The following is a 20,899-nucleotide window of genomic DNA, read 5'->3' as shown; positions in this document are numbered from 1 at the left end:
AGAAGGGCTAATGAAATAAACCATAACAAATGATTTACTTTAGTTAACTGGTAAATTTTTCTTTTCTTTTTTCTAATCTTCTTCTCTTTTCCTTTCTTTTCTTTTCTTGTCTTGTATTTTCTTTTCTTTTCTTTTCTTTTCTTTTCTTTTCTTTTCTTTTCAGAAGAGCCTTGAAAGACTAAATTCTATTTCTAATGGAGTTCACAGAATCTCTATTTGAAGATATTGTTTGGTTTTTATTAAAATATTTTTTAATATTTCATTTATTCCAGAGAGAGACAGAAAGAGAGAGCACGCGCAGGGGCAGAGCAAGAGAGGGACACAGAATCTAGAGCAGGCTCCAGGCTCTGAAGTGTCAGCACAGAGCCCCACATGGGGCTCGAACTCACAAGCAGTGAGATCATGACCTGAGCCAAAGTTGGAGGCTTTACCGACTGAGCCACCCAGGCACCCCAAGTTTTTAAAAGCAAAGTAACTATCCAAAACTTTTCTTAATTATTTTACCTGTAATTTTTCTTAGGAAAGGAGGATTATTTATAATTGACTTCTCAAGATCATGGCAGCAGTATAGAATCCTGTGACATCTAAATAATGGGCTTTTTTAAAAAAGAAATTTTGCATTTTTTCACCTCTGAAATTTTGTTCATGAATGCAAATGAGCAAATCTGTAAGGCCTAAATATATCATTGGATTAAATTATACGAATTAAAAAAAATTATTAGTATGATATGGGAGCTAGCCAATAGTTACTGTTACCTGTGAAGGCATAGGCATAACAAATGTTATTTTTTATCATGTGAAATTAATGTTATTGTACAAAATATCTTTTTAAATCATTTTGCAAGTCTGCCATAATGTGAGAGAAAAACTCTACTAATAAATTCTTTTGTCTCAGCCTACTAACATGACATCAGTTAGATCTGAAACAACTCACATTAAGACAGTGAATATTATTAAGGCAATATAGAGAAGAGCAACATATAAGCACAATTAATATGGACATTTCTTCAGAAAATGATAAAATGCCAGTTGTGTGAAGATGAATAAATTTTTCCACTGTATAGGGAGAGGACAACAAGCTATTCTTCTTTTAATAAAAATATGACCATTTACACAATAAATCTGAGTGATTTGAAACATATCTCCTTGCAGCACCTTACTGGGAAGTAGGTGGTCGATTTGGCCTGGGAAAGCTGAAACTAAAGCCAAGAAACTGAAGCAATAAGCTGAAGTATTACTGTTCAGTCACTGGAATTTAGAATAATTATGTTTTTTTTAATCTCAAGATTATTTTTAATAAGGCATATCGGTTAATAAAACATTTAAATACCTGTACACTTTCAAGTTATATGTAATAATGTCAAGTGATAGTGGGACTTAAATATCAGAGAAAACAATAACAACAACACAGTAATAGAAATTCAGACAAACTAATGAGCTTGTCTGATTTGACCAGACCATGGTCCCCAATTCTAGGAATCTTGCTCAATAGCATCATGTTTGGCATGTGTTCCTTATCATTTTATGGATAAAAACAAAACAAAGCAAAGAAAAACAAAACAAAGCAACGACAACAAAAAATACCCCTGTGTTCTTCCAACGAAATGGTGCTATTTGAAACAAGAACTAGCAGTGTGTATAAACATAGGTATTCTTAAGAATGTACACCTTTAGAGTCATTATTTTATAATGTTGTTCAATGTGATCTTCCTTTATTGGAATTAAAGACATACTGGCCATTCAATAACAGTGTGTTATTATTGTCATTATAAATCTATTAGACATATCCAGGTGGGTTGAATAACAGCCTTGTGACCAAATTCTCCTTCTCTTACTTTTAGCATAGCATTTACAAGAACACAAATTGTTCCTTATTTGTTTTTGCCTATGGTAAAAATTCTAAGAAAATGTAAAAGTCCTCTCCTTTGCCCTGGATATCAATAGAAGTATTGGATGTAGTGAGTTTTAAGTTGTATTTTGTCATTTATTATAATAACCAGTAAAACATAGCTGTATCTAATAAACTTAGTATTAACAGTTATTGAATTTAGAATATTCTACCCCAAGTATAAAGTTGGATGCTGTCAGGTGAAGTGGGGCAAAGAGATCTAATGCCTTCTTTTTCTTAATGTTTTTTTTTTTAATTTATTTTTGAAAGAGAGAGAGAGAGAAAGGGGTGGGGAGGGGTAGAGAAAGGGAGACAAAGGATTGGAAGCAGGCTCTACATTGACAGCAACAAGACCTATGTGGGGCTTGAACTCACGAACCCTGAGATCATGACCTAAGCCAAAGTTGGATGCTTAACTGACTGAGCCACCCAGGTGCCCAGAGATCTAATGTTTAATAAGAGTGTATGGTTTCCAAAATCTTTGGAAGCTTTATTTTCCTTCTTCAAAATGGTATAAAACAAATGCATATAAACAAATACACATATACATTAATTTGCAAGAGACATGAAGCATGGTTGCAGATGTTATATTAATTTCAAAGTTAAACCGGGAGTACTCTACCATATGGAAGAACCCAAACTAGGAGATGTGCCAAACATGACCTTCATTTTAATAACCCTGGGATACTGGCAACTTCAACTTAATTCCTAGGTCCAAATTACAAATAAATTTGCTGATATGAAGCTTTTTATTATAGTTTGATATGTTATTTAAGTACTTACAATGATCTACATTCATAATAGATGAGCTAAAAATGTTGCTATAAAATGTAGGTATACTTTGCATTAAAATTATACCAGTCTATTTAAAATACTGAATTTACCATTAATTTTTCCAGTGCAACTGTATTTTAATTATTGCGATGCCACACTAATGTTTTGAAAGAAGATGTGAAATAGTACTGAATGTTTCTGCTTGATATTTATTGAAATTGTCGATGGCAGTCCATCGATCTATTAATCTGGCATCTATCCACACATACGAAGGGCTCAGTCAAAACATTTTCCCTAATTTTTTTTTTAAACTTCTAAAAAGAACATACGGTTTGGAGTCTGTTGGTCACCAAATTTGCCAATGATTTAGGAAAATGACTCCTTTCATGGCTCAATCAGAACCTCATCTAAAATTCAGCAGAAATCTAAGACTTCAAGCTGCCATCCCCACTCCTGTTTCCATGGGAATAGACTTCAGATCAGGAAAAAAAAAAATAAAAAGGATGGGGTTAGGAGCTTTCAAATAATCATTCAAAATCATGATGAAGCCTTTAAAGCTTCTTTCTTAGGTGATTATTTTGTAGCCTCTTAACCCCTTTTGCCAGTCTGTTTCCATGGAAATATGACAAAAATGGCTGTCCGAGCCTCCAGCAGAGATTATTAGCATTCTTGTGAATTTCAGCTTTGGCTGCAGTCTAGTCTGGGCAAGATCTTTTTTTATATCAGTTTTACATATTAACCTACACTCTTTATATTCATTGTCCTTTTTCTTAATATTTTTTTAGTTTCTTTGAAAATTCCTTTCACAACTGTATACCTATAATCAAGATCAAATAGTTTGTGACTTCACTGGAAAAAGCTTCAGTTTTACATTTTACTATATGAGCCAGGACAGGTAGCTGCAGAGAGTGTCAGAACTTTTAGACACCTGCAGAAGGAAATATTATTTAGTTACTGGACTCAGTGTCTGTCAAGTGGTGGTAGATAAACAACAAGGTGTAACAAGGTTGGTATTCAAAATATTTAGCAACTGGTAAGGCACAGCACTGACTGATCAGAGCAGCTGGCTTGCACCGGTTAATTATCAGTCCTGTTATATGAATAGCCAAGAAGTTCTTTAACTAAAAGCAGTCCCATATATGATGGTAAGCATTATGCCCAAATAAATTATCCAAGGTCAAAAACTGAGCTCCTATAAAACTTACAAAAGAGCTTACAAGAGAAACTGGGTAGAAATATATAGCAATCCATCTTTAAAAAAATCAAAGTTCATATGCTTGCATCATCTTTCATACGAAGGTCATTTGAAAATCAAAATCATTCTTATTATTGAAAATATCATTCTAAAAGAGAAAGAACATATGTATCTTTGATAGAACCCCTCACAGGATGGCTTATATTGAATGTGAAAAAATAACAGCATGCCACATATACATTTTATCTGTCCTACCTTCTGAAATCTGCTGAACAGCTCAATCTACAATCTTTGCTGGGGGGGGAATCTTAAAGTTCTGATTGACCTTATCAAGTATTTTTATTCTTCAGAACGCTCTAATTTTTCTATAGTTGGAGCTTTTTACCCATAAGGTTTGTCTTCCGAATTTGAACTGAAAAAAGTAAATTTCCATCGGTAATTATCTGACTCGGGTAGGTTCCTAATTTAAATTTAGCACAAACTGACTTACTATAGAAACTAACCTTGATTGATGTTTTCTGCTAAGTGGATAACAATAATAAAATAAAGCAGCACAATTAATTTTTCAAATCATCATTACTACTCCCAAATGCAATTTGCCCTTCTTTGCATAGTGGTTAAACACAGAGCTCTTGTGAGAGCAGAATTTGGTCTTCAGGCCTTCAGCCTTCATCTTGTTTGTGTAAATCAAATTTACTGCAACACAGGCAAATCCATTTTTGTGTGTTGTGTTTTTAGGTACCTATGGATGTTCACCCACCTAAAGGACAGAGCTGTGGTCTCTAGTTTCCATAGAGACCACATTGCACAAAAAGACTATTTATTCTCTGGTCCTTTAAGAAATTTGCTGACCCCTGCTCATGGCTTTAACTATAAATATTATACCATTTGTAAGTAGTGAAGTCTTTATTTAATTCTAAAAGCAGTCTATTAATAACGCATAAAAATGTGATTGCCTGGTGTCTATACTTACATCCATGAACTCCACATTGGCTTTGGGACCAGTTGTTTCATTAAGAATCTTAATAGCCACAGGAATCTTTACTGTTTCTCCTTCAGGTACCCAAATACCCTTTGGGGGAAAAATCACATAAAATCTATATGAAGACATATACAAATTCATACCAGAGACAAAATTTGATTTAACCACTCTATTAATTTCTTTAAAAAAATAATTTAGAAGTTCTACATCTTTTTATTCAATCAACAAAAATTTAACAAGTACCTGCTATATGTTACAAGTTACATAGCAACTTTGTTTTCTGCTTTCATTATCTGAGAATGACTCATATATTTATTCTGCTTTCAAGGTGTTTACTATTATATTATAAAGTATCACATTATAACATTCAATTTGTATGTGTGAAAAAGGCTTTCAATAGAGAAAAAAATGACATAAAATATAATAATATTAGATTTGGATAAAAATCAACTTCTCAAGACTTTGAGAATGCTGTTCCAATTTTTGGTCTTCAAATGTCTCATTTGTAATTTAGAAGACTGGGCTAAGTAATCTTGGAGGTTCTTTTCAGCATTAATATTACCTAATTATTCTGCAACTAAAACAAACAAAAACATGAAAATAGCATAGTCTCACATTCCTGAAATTCAGATTGATTTAAGAACTAGTTTTCTAAGGAAAGTACTAGGGAGTATTGACCACCTATTAATTTGTTTAGATTGTTAAATATTGTGTATGTGTGTGTCAAGGATTTTTATTAGCTCTGAAATAATATAAAATATTTATATTGGTCACCGCCAGTTCTCTCCTTCTACAAAAATATAATATCTGAGCAAGATCTATACCATGGGAAAATATAAAGTAGGTAAGGTTTGAGTCAAGTACACAACATTAAGGAACATAACAGCATTTCTGAGCAAACAGCTATTTGAATTAGGACAACAATTTTGATAAGATACATAGGGATGCATCGATTACATGAGACTTTTTTTGAAGCACATTGTCCCAAATGAACACAGAAACGAATGTGAGGTTATATGGAAAAAATGGAAATCTCAGATTTTAACTTATTAGCCCTGACACCAAAAACAAAAGTATTCTTAGTCCAGTTTTAACATTAAAATGAAAGGGGGAAAAGCAATCTCTTATTCCTAAAGAGAATTTCTAGTCTTTCCTAATATCAATTGGTTGTAGTTATAAAAAAAAAAAAGTTTTGGGGAGCCTGGGTGGCTCAGTCGGTTAAGCGTCTGACTTCGGCTCAGGTCATGATCTCACAGTTCGTGTGTTCGAGCCCCACGTCGGGCTCTGTGCTGACAGCTCAGAGCCTGGAGCCTGCTTCACATTCTGTGTCTCCCTCTCTCTCTGCCCCTTCCCTGCTCATGCTGTGTCTTTCTGTCTCAAAAATAAATAAACATTAAAAAAATTTAAAAAAAGTTTTTCGCTTTTAAAACATGTATATTTGTATTATCAAAAGTTGTAATAATACAAGAGGAGAACTAAATACAAAAATTATTTAAAAAAATCAGAATAATAAAGAAAAAAACTCTTTAACCATTAGAAGGTGAATTTAAGGGTTATATTCTTCTTAGAGTGAATAGGGAAATTTATGTGTCAAATACAAAAAAGGGGGCACCTGGGTGGCTCAGTCGGTTAAGCATCCGACTTCAGCTCAGATCACGATCTCACAGTTCGTGACTTCGAGCCCCGTGTTGGGCTCTGTGTTGACAGCTCAGAGCCTGGAGTCTGCTTCAGATTCTGTGTCTCCCTCTCTGACCCTCCCCCATTCATGCTCTGTCTCTCTCTGTCTCAAAAATAAATAAACATTGAAAAAGATTTAAAAAAATACAAAGAAATAAGCCATGTTCCCTGTGGTATTATTATTATTTTTAAATTATTAGTGCAGAAATGGGGTAGGAGAGGCAGTGAAAGTCCAAGATCCATAGGCTACATTTTCTTAGTGATGGTATCTAGGGTAGAGAACACGTTTACCATTACTCAATAAAGTAACTAAAGAGGGGATTACTTTATAAAGATGTATCATCAATATTAAAATATTCCTAAAGTATACTTTTGAAATAAGAATATAAATTCAGTGTGAATTAATTTGTACTGCTTTTTAAATAAGTAGTCATTATTTTCTAGGCCTGACCAGACAAAAATTCAACTATGCTAATACCCACAATATTGGTTCAGATCTTTTATGTTTAAACACAGCATATCTCCAACCAGGAGGAAAAATTAGCCAAATAATTAGCTAAGCTAATTTGCATTTATGTGGTCAAGAATAGTTCTTTACATTTTAAGACAGTATGTCTTTGTAGGAACTTATATACTAATTAAAACTTAGGGTCAACCATACACACTGCAGGCATAAAATTTAAACATACTTATGGAACCTTCAATACAAGTAATTTCAATAAAGGCATTAAGTCATGGACAACAGGCAAATAATTGTTCATAATAAAAACATTCATATAACTTTATTAGTAAATGTCTAAATGGGTAATTTTTCCCTGCTGAGGTCACTAGATCATATTTGTCCTTGAGCTAAATGTTATCCATGATTTAAAATAAATTTTGCTTTCCAGATCATACCATCTTTAAATTTTTTTTTTCAACGTTTTTAATTTATTTTTGGGACAGAGAGAGACAGAGCATGAACGGGGGAGGGGCAGAGAGAGAGGGAGACACAGAATCGGAAACAGGCTCCAGGCCCCAGAGCCTGACGCGGGGCTCGAACTCACAGACCGCGAGATCGTGACCTGGCTGAAGTCGGACGCTCAACCGACTGCGCCACCCAGGCGCCCCAGATCATACCATCTTTAAAATAAAAGGGTGGTGATATGCTAGGAACAATCTAAAACTGAGTTATCTTCAAACAGGAAGTCCATTATTTCTAGCACATATATAAATAGAAAAACAGGATAAGTTGTGTTTCTTCAACATTACAAAGAATTTGAAGACTAGAAAGCACCAAGCCAGCCTAGAATAGTTTCTATTCCAATTAGGTGCTCAATTAATCTTGAGTGTAATTGAACATAATATGTACACTAAATAGATTAAGAAATTTCTGCATTTTGGCCCTAGAATAAAACAATTTTATTCTAAAGAGATTAAATTATTTTTGGAACACTCAGGAGAGAAAATTAAGATTAATATTCTACTTGTTAATATTTTTTGTTAAGTAAATACCTGTTTCACATAGAAAAAAAACCAAACATTGTAAAATACAGAATTTCTAAGATCCAGTCTATTTTAACAAAAATGTTTGTAAAAATAACTGTAGGCTTGCATATAGCTTTAAGAAATATATAAAACTGTCAAGTAAAATTTGGGGAACTGTCACAATGGACAGTCTAAGAGGGATTTAGCACTAACCCAGCAGAAATTTGAATTTGAAAAACAAATTTCCCCACAATTAACCTTGGGCCTGGTCTCTGAATTGGTTTTGTAATTAAACTAAAAAAGTAAACACGCAGATAACATTATTTGAGCTTTCCCTTTCCAAAAAGATGTCTCTTATTGGAAACCCACGATGTCACCCTTTCATTCTCCGACCTGAATTTCACAAATAAAGTCACTTTTTTAGTTTGCATACAATGGTGAAGACATCAAAACTGAAAGTTTTCTGTTAAATCATATATAACAGGTAGGCAAAAAGTAGTTTAGGAACTAGTCCTATCCTGTTAACCAGTCAGCACATTTGTGTAGGTTCTAAAAAGATAGGCTAGTAACGTCCTGGTGGGGAGACATGTGGATGAAAGAGCAGAAGAAAAGAAGAGCAAGGATTATGGTACATCGCTAGGCCTGTCTGGGATTCCCCGCAGCACTGTGTACGCAGAAGGAAAGTGGGTGAGAGCTGTGTATTTTAGGTAAGGACAAATTTACCAATAGGGAGATCATATCAAAAGGGGTTCAGAAGGGCGTGGAAAGAAAGACTATATACCATGGTTTCCGTGACAGTTTCCTGCTTTCTCGTGACTGTACCCATCCCAGCCCTCAACACAAATGAATGGATTCACTTGTGCAGCAACTTCTCAATACTATACTATACTATTATACTATACAGTATACTATATATACTATACTATACTATACTATACTATACTATACTATACTATACTATAAAGGTTCCACTCTCTGGATATTAAAAGGAAATTAGGTTGGTGAGAGCAATTAACTCTGGCTATTATTTAAGACAAGTCTGAAAGGAAACTTAAAGTAACAAATGGTATGGGTTTTTACTTACTTTATACACTGTTCCAAAAGCTCCCGAGCCAAGTACTTTCACTCTTTTGAGCTCAGTTTCTTTTAAAATACGCAGTTGAGCTTGATTGGGTGCTGTGCCACTGGGAGTTAAGGGTTCTACCAACTACAAAACAAAAAAGAATACAGGTTATACAGCTTTCCATTCACCAGTCAGTGCTTCCCCCTCTTCCTCTGCCTGCTTCTCTTTCTCATACATACAAAAACACACAAGCACACTTTCATTGACAATATTTTTGTAGTATGGATCGCTCACGATTCCTTCAGAGTCTTTTCTCTTCCCATGCTTTTTGCCTAGCTGAACACAAGTATAAAACTGTGCCTACCTTGAGGCATACTAAGGTAGGGGATTTTTCTCCCTATTTTTAAAGAAATTTAGGCTGATTAGGGGCTCTAAATCTTACTTTTTGAAGTGCTTCCAGTTTTGGTATCCCCAGCTAAGACTCAGAGATCTTAGTTATGTCCATGTACTCTATCAAAGTTTTCTTTCTTGTTTTAGGAGATTTGATACATAAAATAAAATAAAATAAAATAAAATAAAATGTTGTCTTCTTAGCATTGAAAATCTAACTGGGAAGCCAGGACAAACAAATGGTTGGAAGAAAATAAAGTAAGTTAGCACAATACCAGTGCCCCAGGGCACTGCTTCTAACACTTTGGTGTACATTTGAATTACCTGACATTCTTGGTAAAATACAGATTCTGGTTCAATAAGTCTAAAGTTGGGGCTGAAATTTGCATTTTGCAGAACTCCTGGTGATATCTATGTACGATGATGGTCCTTCAACACATGTTAAGCAGCAAGGCCCTAAAGTACCTTAAAGATAAAAAATTCTAAAATTCTATGAACTCATTCTAGATCCTACATGAATGCTTTGGAATGCAAAGGAATAAAATATCCAGTAGCAAGTAAGCTTTGCTAGTTTTGGCTTCCTGGACGAGGCACATTTTATTATTATTATTATTTCTTTTAACGTTTATTTATTTTTGAGACAGAGAGACAGAGCATGAACGGGGGAGGTCAGAGAGAGGGAGACACAGAATCTGAAACAGGCTCCAGGCTCTGAGCTGTCAGCACAGAGCCCGACGCGGGGCTTGAACTCACGGACCGTGAGATCATGACCTGAGCCGAAGTCGGCCGCTCAACCGACTGAGCCACCCAGGCGCCCCAACGAGGTACACTTTAAAGTTGGACTTGAGATAATAAAAATGGATTGACATGGAGGAGGGTTTGCCAATGTAAAGAACAGTTTGGACACAGCATCAGGGAGGAGGAAGAAGACAGAAAGAAGAATGCAACGAGGGGTGGGACAGGTCTGAAGGATGAGATCAGGATGGGAAACACCAGACTGTAAAGTGGGCTGGGTGTGGCCAAAAGATATAAATACAAATAATTTTAGATGTTCAGTTTAGATGCCATTCAGCCAGAGAGGATGAGTAAGGAGGGGAAAGATATGTGAGTATGTGCCAATTTCCTGCTTATGTAAGGGGAGGAAAAAAAAAAAAAAGTAAACGCGAGATTGACTGTGGGTACCAATAGTCTACATCCTGTGTTAAAATTTTAGGTTTTTATCTATGCTTGAGTCAAAATGCAAGTGAGAGAAATAGAAGTTTCTTTTTTAAAAGTTAAATTAAGGAACTAAACTTTAAACTCAGACAAATAACTGGTTCTTTCTCAGCCTAAGGAAATAATTAAAAGCGACGCCTACTCAAATTGCCTTGAAAACCATCACAGTATTTCACAATGTCTGTTTACAATGCTAAGTGCACTGTGACCCTCTGGCTTGGTTATTATTATGCTTCTGTGAACATAATGGTCTATTTCAATAGCTGAACAGAATCTTGAGTATAGGTAAGTGCAGTGAAAACCAACGAGAATTTGGAGAAGATGATAAAATGATCAATAAATTTAGGCTATGGTCTAAAAGTTTGACCACAAATATGCTTCTATTTCATTTTCAAATTTATATTTCAAAAAATGCATACAATTGTGTTCAAGTCACCTAAAATAAATCTCAGGATGAATTACAAAATTTTTTGAAAAACTAGAAGAAGAATCTCCCTCAGAAAATGTCCTTTATTCGAATCCAACTCTGCTGTACAGCATTTGTTCAGTAGATTTTGATACACACACTATATGTATATAATCAGGAACTTTAATAAATTATCTTTTTAAATCATATAAAAACTTATATAAAAATCATATGCAAGATTGGGGACTAAATTTTAGCACTATGGGCTATATGTATTTAAAACAGATGCTTTGGCACATAATATTGCCATAATTTCATGTTTTTTTTTTAATTTTTTTTTTCAACGTTTTTTTTATTTATTTTTGGGACAGAGAGAGACAGAGCATGAACGGGGGAGGGGCAGAGAGAGAGGGAGACACAGAATCGGAAACAGGCTCCAGGCTCCGAGCCATCAGCCCAGAGCCTGACGCGGGGCTCGAACTCACGGACCGCGAGATCGTGACCTGGCTGAAGTCGGACGCTTAACCGACTGCGCCACCCAGGCGCCCCCATAATTTCATGTTTTGAGAACTTCACTATTCTACCTGAAATGTTTAGTCTTCTGCAATTTTCTTAGATGTCACTTAAAATTTTTACAAACATATTTTTCCAGGCATTTGCGAATGATGTCTTTAAAAGACGCATTGTTTCATTTGCATGCCAAGATGGCAAAAAGAGGGTCAAGTTTAAATTTGTAGGTTTGTATCTTAGTACTGCCACTCACAGGCTTAGAAAGCAATTTATCCCTCCTTGTCCCTCATTTCATACTCGTTAACATAGATATGGCAATAATTACCTTCGAAGAGTGTCAAAAGATGAAATGGGGTATAACATAGCTGGAAAACTTTGGAATATTGCCTGCCATATTGTAAGCTCTGAAGCTGTCACTCTTCACGGGATAGGATCATGTCCCATTAACACTTTTTAATCACAGTATCTATCAAAGTATCAAGCTTACAGTGCATCTCAGTAAGTGTATGTTAAATAAAAACAAACATATTTTCTACTTTTATTCATGTAACAGAAGACAAGACAATCTGGAGCAAAACGATTTTGGAAAAGCATATTTACTCTAAGTACATTCCAACAATATATCATGCTTTAACAAGTTTTTCACATCTGAGACAGATTTCAAGCTTCAGTAGTTAAGGATTTGAGTTGATCCTCTTAAGAACTCCTCTTCTATTTAGATGGCAGAATCATAGTTATTTACTTCTCCTGAGAGAAAGATGGGACTTCTACAATTATCTAATTTAGTACTAAGCAATAATTTTTTATAAAAATTAGAATCTGCTTATAAAACTAATCAGCATTTGCTTATTTAGTAATTAAATGCCAATTTAAAGGACATTCTTAGCACCATATTAAAAAAAAGAAAACACACAAAATAATTATTTTTGTAGCAATGAGATTTTTCTGCCTGTGGTTAAGGGACAGAACTCTTTTTCTATTTATTCAGTCACTTAAATAGCCACTGCTGTTCCAAGCCTTCAGTTCCTCTCCAACTATAATTTACTTCACTCTTTAGAATTCTCTTTACAACTGCCCCAAGCTGGCCATGAGGGAGAATTCTACCTGCCTACAGCATCCTAGCTAAACTGAAAATAAGCACAGCACAGGTGTTGTGTCCAAACTTGTATTCATGTGCAGGGTTGAAAATGATGAAGTTGATCTATTTGTAAATATCCAGCTCAAGTAAGAGTTATTACTATTTTTTCTCAAGTATATAATTGACTACCTATCTTATGCTTAGCCATCTCTATTGATGAGACAATCCATTTGAATTTTAGACACCTCCAATTCTTAGAAATTCTTTCCTCCGTGTAACTGTAGGTACTTGAACATTTCACACGATTCTTCTATCTACTTTCAACTTCTAAAGAAAGAGAGCTAAATTTTATTTGCTATCAGTTTGCAAAATTTATAAATGAATGTTCTCATTCCTGTCAGTATTAAGAGGAAAAGTCAGACTGTCACACTGACAATGAGCAAGAAAACAAACCAGGGAAGGCTAAGTCTCAGAACAGAATTGCTGTGAGCTGTTCAGACAGCCAGGGATGTGTATATCAGAAGAAAGAGGTAAGATGCGAGTTGAGAAGGATGTGGAAATGCATAGTTTTCTGTAATTGTTTTTCCCCTGTAACCTGTACTGTACAGTGAAAACTATCATGTTGTACACTAGAGAACTCAGTGTGGCAATATAAAAGAAATTATAATAATTTGTGGGTAATTTACAAATTCACAACAACTAACACGCATAATATTAAATGACTCACATAAATTGTGTGGTAAGGTCTGTGTGATTACAATACTAAGCTTCATCCTGTAAGCTCAGCTTTTTACCACTAGTATAGTGGGATCAGTGGCTACCAATTTAATGACGGTAATTAAAGCATAAATTGCTGGCCTATCTGGTTTTATTTTCAAACAGAAAAATTCTAACATTTTTCTAGTTCTGCTGTTGAGACTTCATCCACCCAGATGTTTTCTGTTCTGCTACTGTAATATCCTAGAGCTTGCTTTTGGGATTCCTCTCCCAAAAGAAACAGATATGTCTTTTCAATAAGATCTGTCATTCGAGAAGATAATAGCCTCGCCCTTGGTATTTGTCCTCTTTAAGCCATGAAACTGCCGTGACTACTTTTACTATACACTCTGATTTTTCATCAACTTTGTATAACATACTATGAACTATAAGCCCTTGGCAGGAAATTGAACAGCATTTCACTTGGATTAAAAAGCTGAGTATCATCTAAACCTTCTAAACCTAATGAAAAGCCCCAAACACATGCAGAGAAGAAATAAACACCTCACCTCTGTTTCCAGAAATCTTCTCAGGGCTCTTTTCTTTTTGATACTCTTCCTTCTTACATAAACTGCAAATGTTAGACCCACGATGACCAGGATGAAGAGCCCGCCGATGACTCCAGCTGCAATTAGAGGAGTTCTGCCAACCGAAGGAAACAGGAAAAAAACAAGTAAGAGGAGAGACAAGACAGAGGAAGAAAAAGAGTGGATGTAGGATACATTATCCACATACTACAGATCTAGTCAGTTAGAAGAAAAACAAACAAAAAATTGCATTAAAGCTGTCACAAAATTTTTCTCATGACAAAAACTTTACGCTTTTTGTTTTGCTTTGTTTTTTAAATAAACCATGCACAAACAACTAATCTTTGGAGACGAGCAGCCACAGCATGCCATTTGACCAAAAAAAAAAAAAAAATGAATATATATGTGTGTGTGTGTGTGTGTGTGTATACATATACATATATATATTACACTTAGTAACAGAATGAAGAACATATGCCAAAATATTGATATTTAAGCATTTTAAATTGTTTTAATTTTACTTGTATCTATAAATAAATGGAAATATATTTTAATAATGTTGTGGTATATAATATTATTTCCAAAATTTTTTCTAAAGTAGACTTTCTCAACAGTGGCACTATTGACATTTTAGGTTGGACACTTGTTTGTTATGGGGGACTGTCTCATGCACGTTAGGGTGTTTATCAACATCCTTGTCCCCCACCCACTAGATGCCAGTAGCACCCCCATCCTTCAGTCGACAATTTCACTAGATATTGTCAAATGTCTGCCCAAATCACCGCCTTTTGAGAACTACTGCTCTAATGCAAAAATGAATGGTCTGGAAATATATGAACCCCACACCTCTGGAGCATGATGGTACTGATAAGAGAGACGTATTAACAAAAGTGCTGTTTCAAACTCTTGGAACTTTGATAAGATATAGAGCAGGAAAAAATGAAGAATTGAGTCAGATTGGTTTTCAGAGTTGTAGTAGGACAGAAGTAAATATTATTATCAAAAGCGTGCCTAAGCATCATATACCTACAAAAGAGGTCTACACATTAAGTATTACATTAAAAGATATAACTAGTAAGATGAGATTAGAAGGGGTTAGAAGAGATTTCCTAGAGATTTTTCTTCTTAAAGTGTCTCTTTAATACATTGTTAGCTAAGATATAATTTTGAAACTGATCACTCATTGTTTTCTAACTTAATTTTTTTCCTTGCTTGAAAAGTAATATTTATTTTTTTTATTTTTATTTATTTTTTTTTTTAAATTTTTTTTTTTTTTTCAACATTTTTTATTTTTGGGACAGAGAGAGACAGAGCATGAACGGGGGAGGGGCAGAGAGAGAGGGAGACACAGAATCGGAAACAGGCTCCAGGCTCCGAGCCATCAGCCCAGAGCCTGACGCGGGGCTCGAACTCACGGACCGCGAGATCGTGACCTGGCTGAAGTCGGACGCTTAACCGACTGCGCCACCCAGGCGCCCCGAAAAGTAATATTTATGATCTTAACTGCTTGTTCTAGAGTAGTATCTATGAGCTTTCTGTGGTCATAGCCCTGAGATATATTAATTTCATTCAACACAGTAAATAGCCCAGAGTAAAACACATAGGTGTTACCTAATACATATTTGACCAATAAGACATGATAGATAAGAAAAGTAAAAAAGAACTCCCTGAATGTCCATGCTTTCAATAGTAAATTTTTTTATGCCTTATGTTCCCATTTTTACAGGAATTTACTCTATACAGCTACATTCTTTTAGAAAAAAAAAATTACTTGCTCTTGCAAAATAAACTTCTGTTCAAAGACACATCAAAAATAATGATAGCAGATGATCCTAAATAAAATTTTAAAATTTTAAGGAGCTCTTGAAAAAAATCTGTGTAACTTCTATAAATGAAGCCATGTCTTCTAAAGATTATGACTGTTATATTGCTGTATAAAACTACAGAAAAACCTTAAGAAGTATTTCATCCTAAAGGTTGTTTCCTGACAGCCGAAAGTACTATAGCATACTGGAATGTTGCTATAATTCAACTAGATTTTCCTAAATGGAATTTTATAAAGATATAAAAATCTATGCTGAGAAAATTAAACTGTAGTATGGACACAAACTCATCATTGTGATGTGTTTTGGCATGTGTAAGATCATATTTTTGAGCCTGGCAGTTAAATATGTATCTCAAGAAAACATTTTAAGATTTCAGTCCAAGGCATAATTTCTGGCTCAAGCGTTTCACATATCCCTGAAAAAGCCATTACTACACAAAGAGTTGTATTTTTGTTTCTTCAACCGAATATTTTTATTGCAAAGGATTTATGTATGACTGAGAATAGTGCCCAACATTTTGTTAGTTGTAGATTTGAACTAAACTCTAAACTTCTTCTGTTTATCTATTCTGCAAAAAATAAGTGGCATGGATTTATGAAAATGGATGTCAATATCACTGTAACAAAAAATGTTCTATTTTGTTTTTGTTTTCCATTTTAAGAAGAATCACTTCTTTTTTACGTTTATTTATTTATTTTGAGAGAGAGAGAATGTGTGCAAACAGGAAAAGGGAAGAGAGACAGTGAGATAGAGAACCCCAAGTAAGCTCCACGCTGTCAGCACAGAGCCTGTGGAGCTCCATCTCACCAGCTGAAACCAAAAGTCTGACGCTTAATCCACTAAACCACTCATGTGCCCCAAGAAGAACCACTTAATAGAATAAAATGAGACCTCTGCCTCCATTGTTTTCATCTAATTTGGGTGGATATCAATTGTTGAGTCATTACTACTTAGCTTGGTCATGGCAATAAACATAAAACACCCAAAAACACAATAGACTATAATTTCTACGTTTTTCTCATTAGCATTTACATTCAATATTTCCCCCAAAGAAGTTCCTTGGTTGATTTGCCTTTCTTTATCTTTTCTCTTTCTTACAACTCTGCAGGAATGGTAGATGTACAAGCTTGAAGAACTAGTTTCTATACCTTAAAATCTTACATAAATGTTTTGTTGGATATTTTAGGTGGCCAAATCCTTCATATTTTAGAAGTTGCTCTTGAAAAATAAATCATAAACCACAAGTATGCAACTGGTCAAACTGAGAAGGGGGAATATTCTTTAAGACAACGTGCATGTTTCTTTAATAAGTGAATGGGAAAAAAAGGTACTGTTTTGATTAAAAAGACTTACTGGTCATAACAACAAGATGTGAAATGCAATCCTGCAGTGAACCTTAGTTTTGACCACCATTTGTATGGACAGGTTTCAGATAACTTGAGAAGTTTTATTATGGGCTGATTAGGTAGCAGATGAGATAAAAATGTACTGCCATGTAAAGATATAGGCCATAGATTTAAAAGAGTGGGTTCTACAAACAGTAGAATCTCAATTAGAGAAGTGTGTGTGTGTGTGTGTGTGTGTAAAAATTTCTAGAAGAATATACAATAAGACACTAAACAGTTCTTGTCTTTGGATGGTATGATTATAGTGCTTTTATTTTTGCATTTTTACTAATGGGCATTTTTAAATTTGATACAATGTATTTTCCTTTGGATATACAAGTTTGTTAAATGTAACTAAAACACAGAAAAATAAATCATTGTCTAAAAGTTTTTTATAACAATGACCGTATTTTTTCCTTTACTGTTTACTTTGTATTTTTTTCAATTAAGACTTAATTTTGCTATCCCCCGTCCACCTTTACAATGGAAGTACTTCTGCACGTATTTCTAATCATTACCGTTTAATGTGTCTGAGACATTTCCCACTCACTATGTTTTGTACAATTAACATTATGTTTTGCCAGACCAAGCTAATCTGAAAAGTTAATATTATTTACACATTTCCTACTCCATGAAATTTTGATGAACCCAGATATTTGTAGGTATAGGATACATGCCCATTTTTCCCTAAGAGTTAATCCATCAACTCTTTATGAGAACCCTTTGGATAAAGAGGAAATAGCCATTTAAGTGGCTTTTCTTAAATTGCTGTATATCCCTCCTAGGTATAATGCTGGCTATTGCCAACTAAGCTATATTTCTGAAAGACAGCATTTCCTTTCACATGTGAGTCACAGCAACCTCTTAAAAGGCTGAGATATTACACTATTAACAAGATCATAAGGGTCAAACACCAAGGGACCTAAAATGTTCTGTCTTCTGTTATCTATAACATGAGTATTGTTTCTTGTCATTTGCCTGTACATTAAAAATGTATGGGACCCTTAAAGTAGAAGACATAGGACACTTCAAGTACCAGCTCCAAGCTTAGATTAAGAGAATGTAATCAGGGGTGCCTGGATGGTTCAGTCGGTTAAGCATCTGACTTCAACTCAGGTCATGGTCTCACAGTCCATGGGAGCAAGTCCCACATTGGGCTCTGCGCTGCCAGCTCAGAACCTGGAGCCTGCTTTGGATTCTGCTGTGTCTTCCTCTCTCTCTGCCCCTCTCCTGCTCATTTTCTTCTCTGTTTTTCAAAAATAAATGTTAAATTAATTAAAAAATAAATAAAAGGATGTAGTAAAATGATAATTTACCTTATTCTGTGATTCGGAAATACTACAATGAAACAGATATTCCCCCACTACTAATAGAGACTAATATAATAAAGATTTTTAGTCACAAATGAACTTGGCTTATTTATTTAAAAGCATATAATTTGGCTTTCATAATTTCATTTTGAATTTCAGAGACAACATAGTGTATTATATTCTATTGCCTTGAATGCAATTACCTGTCTTAAATAGTTATCTATAAAAGAGTAGTGCCTCCCCAAACTATATTACTCATATAATAAGATACATTCTTATAATTTATTGCTATATTTGAACCACCCTAATCCTCACTGGAGTATATAAAATGTGAGAGAATATATGAAATTTGATTTTATAAACATCCAAACATTTTTCCTTCATTGATCTGTTTCTCTCCAGATCTAGTCAGAAAAAAAATGTATTAAAGTCAATATAATTTATGATTAAAACTCAATGGCTCTCAAACTATTATACCATTTTTCATTTAATGTCAAAGGCAGGCCATCCTCCTAAAAATATACAGCAATATTTTTCTTTAAAATTGTAAACTTAGTTAAACTGGTATTTTGCCTAATGTAGTCATTGCAAAGAATGCTAAATCTGTAAGATTCTTTCATAGGTATTTCACCAAATAAAAGGATTTCAATTTTATGATATAGGTTTCTTTTTTTCTTTTTCTTGAATCCAGAATAATTTTCAATACAGATAAGGGAAACAACCCAAAGTTCTATCAAACACTGATGGTACAATTTGCAACCAAAATTATGACTTTAAATCAGCGAGTTCACTTTTAGAAACTTCTAAATTAAATTAAATAATTTGGAGATGGGTCTCAGGATTCATTGGATCAGACTTAGAGTGAATTCACTATTGATGGGCACTAAAGGCTAAACAGAATTTTTTTTAAAATTTTTTTAACGTTTATTTATTTTTGAGACAGAGAGAGACAGAGCATGAACAGGGGAGTGGCAGAGAGAGAGGGAGACACAGAATCTGAAACAGGCTCCAGGCTCTGAGCTGTCAGCACAGAGCCCGACGCGGGCTCGAATTCACGGACCGTGAGATCATGACCTGAGCCGAACTCGGTCGCTTAACCGACCAAGCCACCCAGGCGCCCCGAAATAGAATTTTTTTTTTAATTTACATAGGAAATAAAAATAAACAAAAAACAACAGGCTAGTCAGATAATTTTAACAAGGCATTTTTGTATAATAAATGTTAAATAACATGGTAAAATAGTGTCTCTAACATTATTATTTTTTGTTTACCTTTCAAATCTGCATGATTCTTCCTTAGAGTGGCATATTGTGCTGGAAAGAGGCTTCACAGTCAGACCAATCTGAGTTTTAATTATGTGTCTGCCTCTAACTAGTTGTGAGTGTAGTTCTTCTATCAAATAACTCAGCTTAAGTACCCATAAATATATTCTTCACCTATGGTAATAAAAAATAGACACAGCAGGGAACTCTATAGTGTTTCTTACATTTCTGAGATCTGATGATTTTGCCTCTAGATCCTGCCAAATAAATGAAATTTAAAAATTAAATAAAATTTAAATAACGTACCCTTAAGCATTAGTGAATTATATGCCTCACTCTGGTCGGGACAATCCATATTTTGTACCAGTGTAAATATCAATAGTATCCCACTGATTCTCAAAAGCAACCTTGTGTGAGTGATAAACCCAATATTTATCTTAACTGTAGCCCAATTTAGAGAAATTAGGTTACCTCAAGTTAACAAGTCTTTACATAAAACAGCTAACAAGTCTTTATATATAACACGCATATAAATGTGTCTGAGTGTATGCATTGTGTGTGTGTATACTTACACACATTCATACTAGAGAGTATTAATATTAACAGATTTACTTCTTAGGAAGGTAAATTAATCTTTGCCTGTAGTAATCACATATGTAACTTAAATGGATGCTGCATAAATTAGGGTCAGATGTTATGATTCTCTATAACCTTATATTTTCTTTAAAACATATAATTAGGTAGCTTTAGCTATTTTCTTTAAAAATACAATTACATAATATTGGCTATGATCAACTGTTCCCTGTCTTCCTTCTGAATATCTTCTCGTGGTCATCAGACAAAGTATCAGTCTACCACGTATCCTCAGCAATGTGCTCCATGTTTCCTAATTTGCTCTTGCTATAAGAAAAATATAGTTGATCAAAAATATGTTGACTCCTTAATTAAAAAAAAAAGTTGACTCTTTATTGACAGAAAATTCTTAGAATCAGTTGCTAACTAAGATAAGGAATACAACTTTGAAAATAACATTTTTAATATTTTATTAGTTAGGTAAACAGTTTAAACATAGTAAAAGTTCTGCTCAAATAAGGGGGACATGGAATTTGACTGCCATCAGGTATTCGTGAGTTTTATAGTGCAAAGAATGTCCCTAAAAATTCACTTCAGTTTCAATGGGAAATAATC

At 34.3% G+C, this 20,899-nt stretch overlaps 1 protein-coding gene across 6 annotated transcripts in view; it reads right to left on the bottom strand.

Moving 5' to 3' along the window:
- Window positions 1-20,899, bottom strand: part of ERBB4 (erb-b2 receptor tyrosine kinase 4) — a 1,148,410-nt gene that overhangs the window by 202,765 nt on the left and 924,746 nt on the right. For all 6 annotated transcript variants that reach the window (XM_058706132.1, XM_058706147.1, XM_058706154.1 and 3 more), the window contains 3 exons: window positions 13,911-14,043; window positions 9,068-9,190; window positions 4,831-4,929 (listed from right to left, as the gene is read on the bottom strand). In XM_058706132.1, the coding sequence (XP_058562115.1) occupies window positions 4,831-4,929; window positions 9,068-9,190; window positions 13,911-14,043 (355 nt within the window). The remainder of the gene's footprint in view (window positions 1-4,830; window positions 4,930-9,067; window positions 9,191-13,910; window positions 14,044-20,899) is intronic.

This window comes from Neofelis nebulosa, chromosome 2, assembly GCF_028018385.1.
Source record: "Neofelis nebulosa isolate mNeoNeb1 chromosome 2, mNeoNeb1.pri, whole genome shotgun sequence".
Taxonomy (NCBI): Eukaryota; Metazoa; Chordata; class Mammalia; order Carnivora; family Felidae; genus Neofelis; species Neofelis nebulosa.
This window is presented reverse-complemented; position numbering and strand designations above follow the sequence as displayed.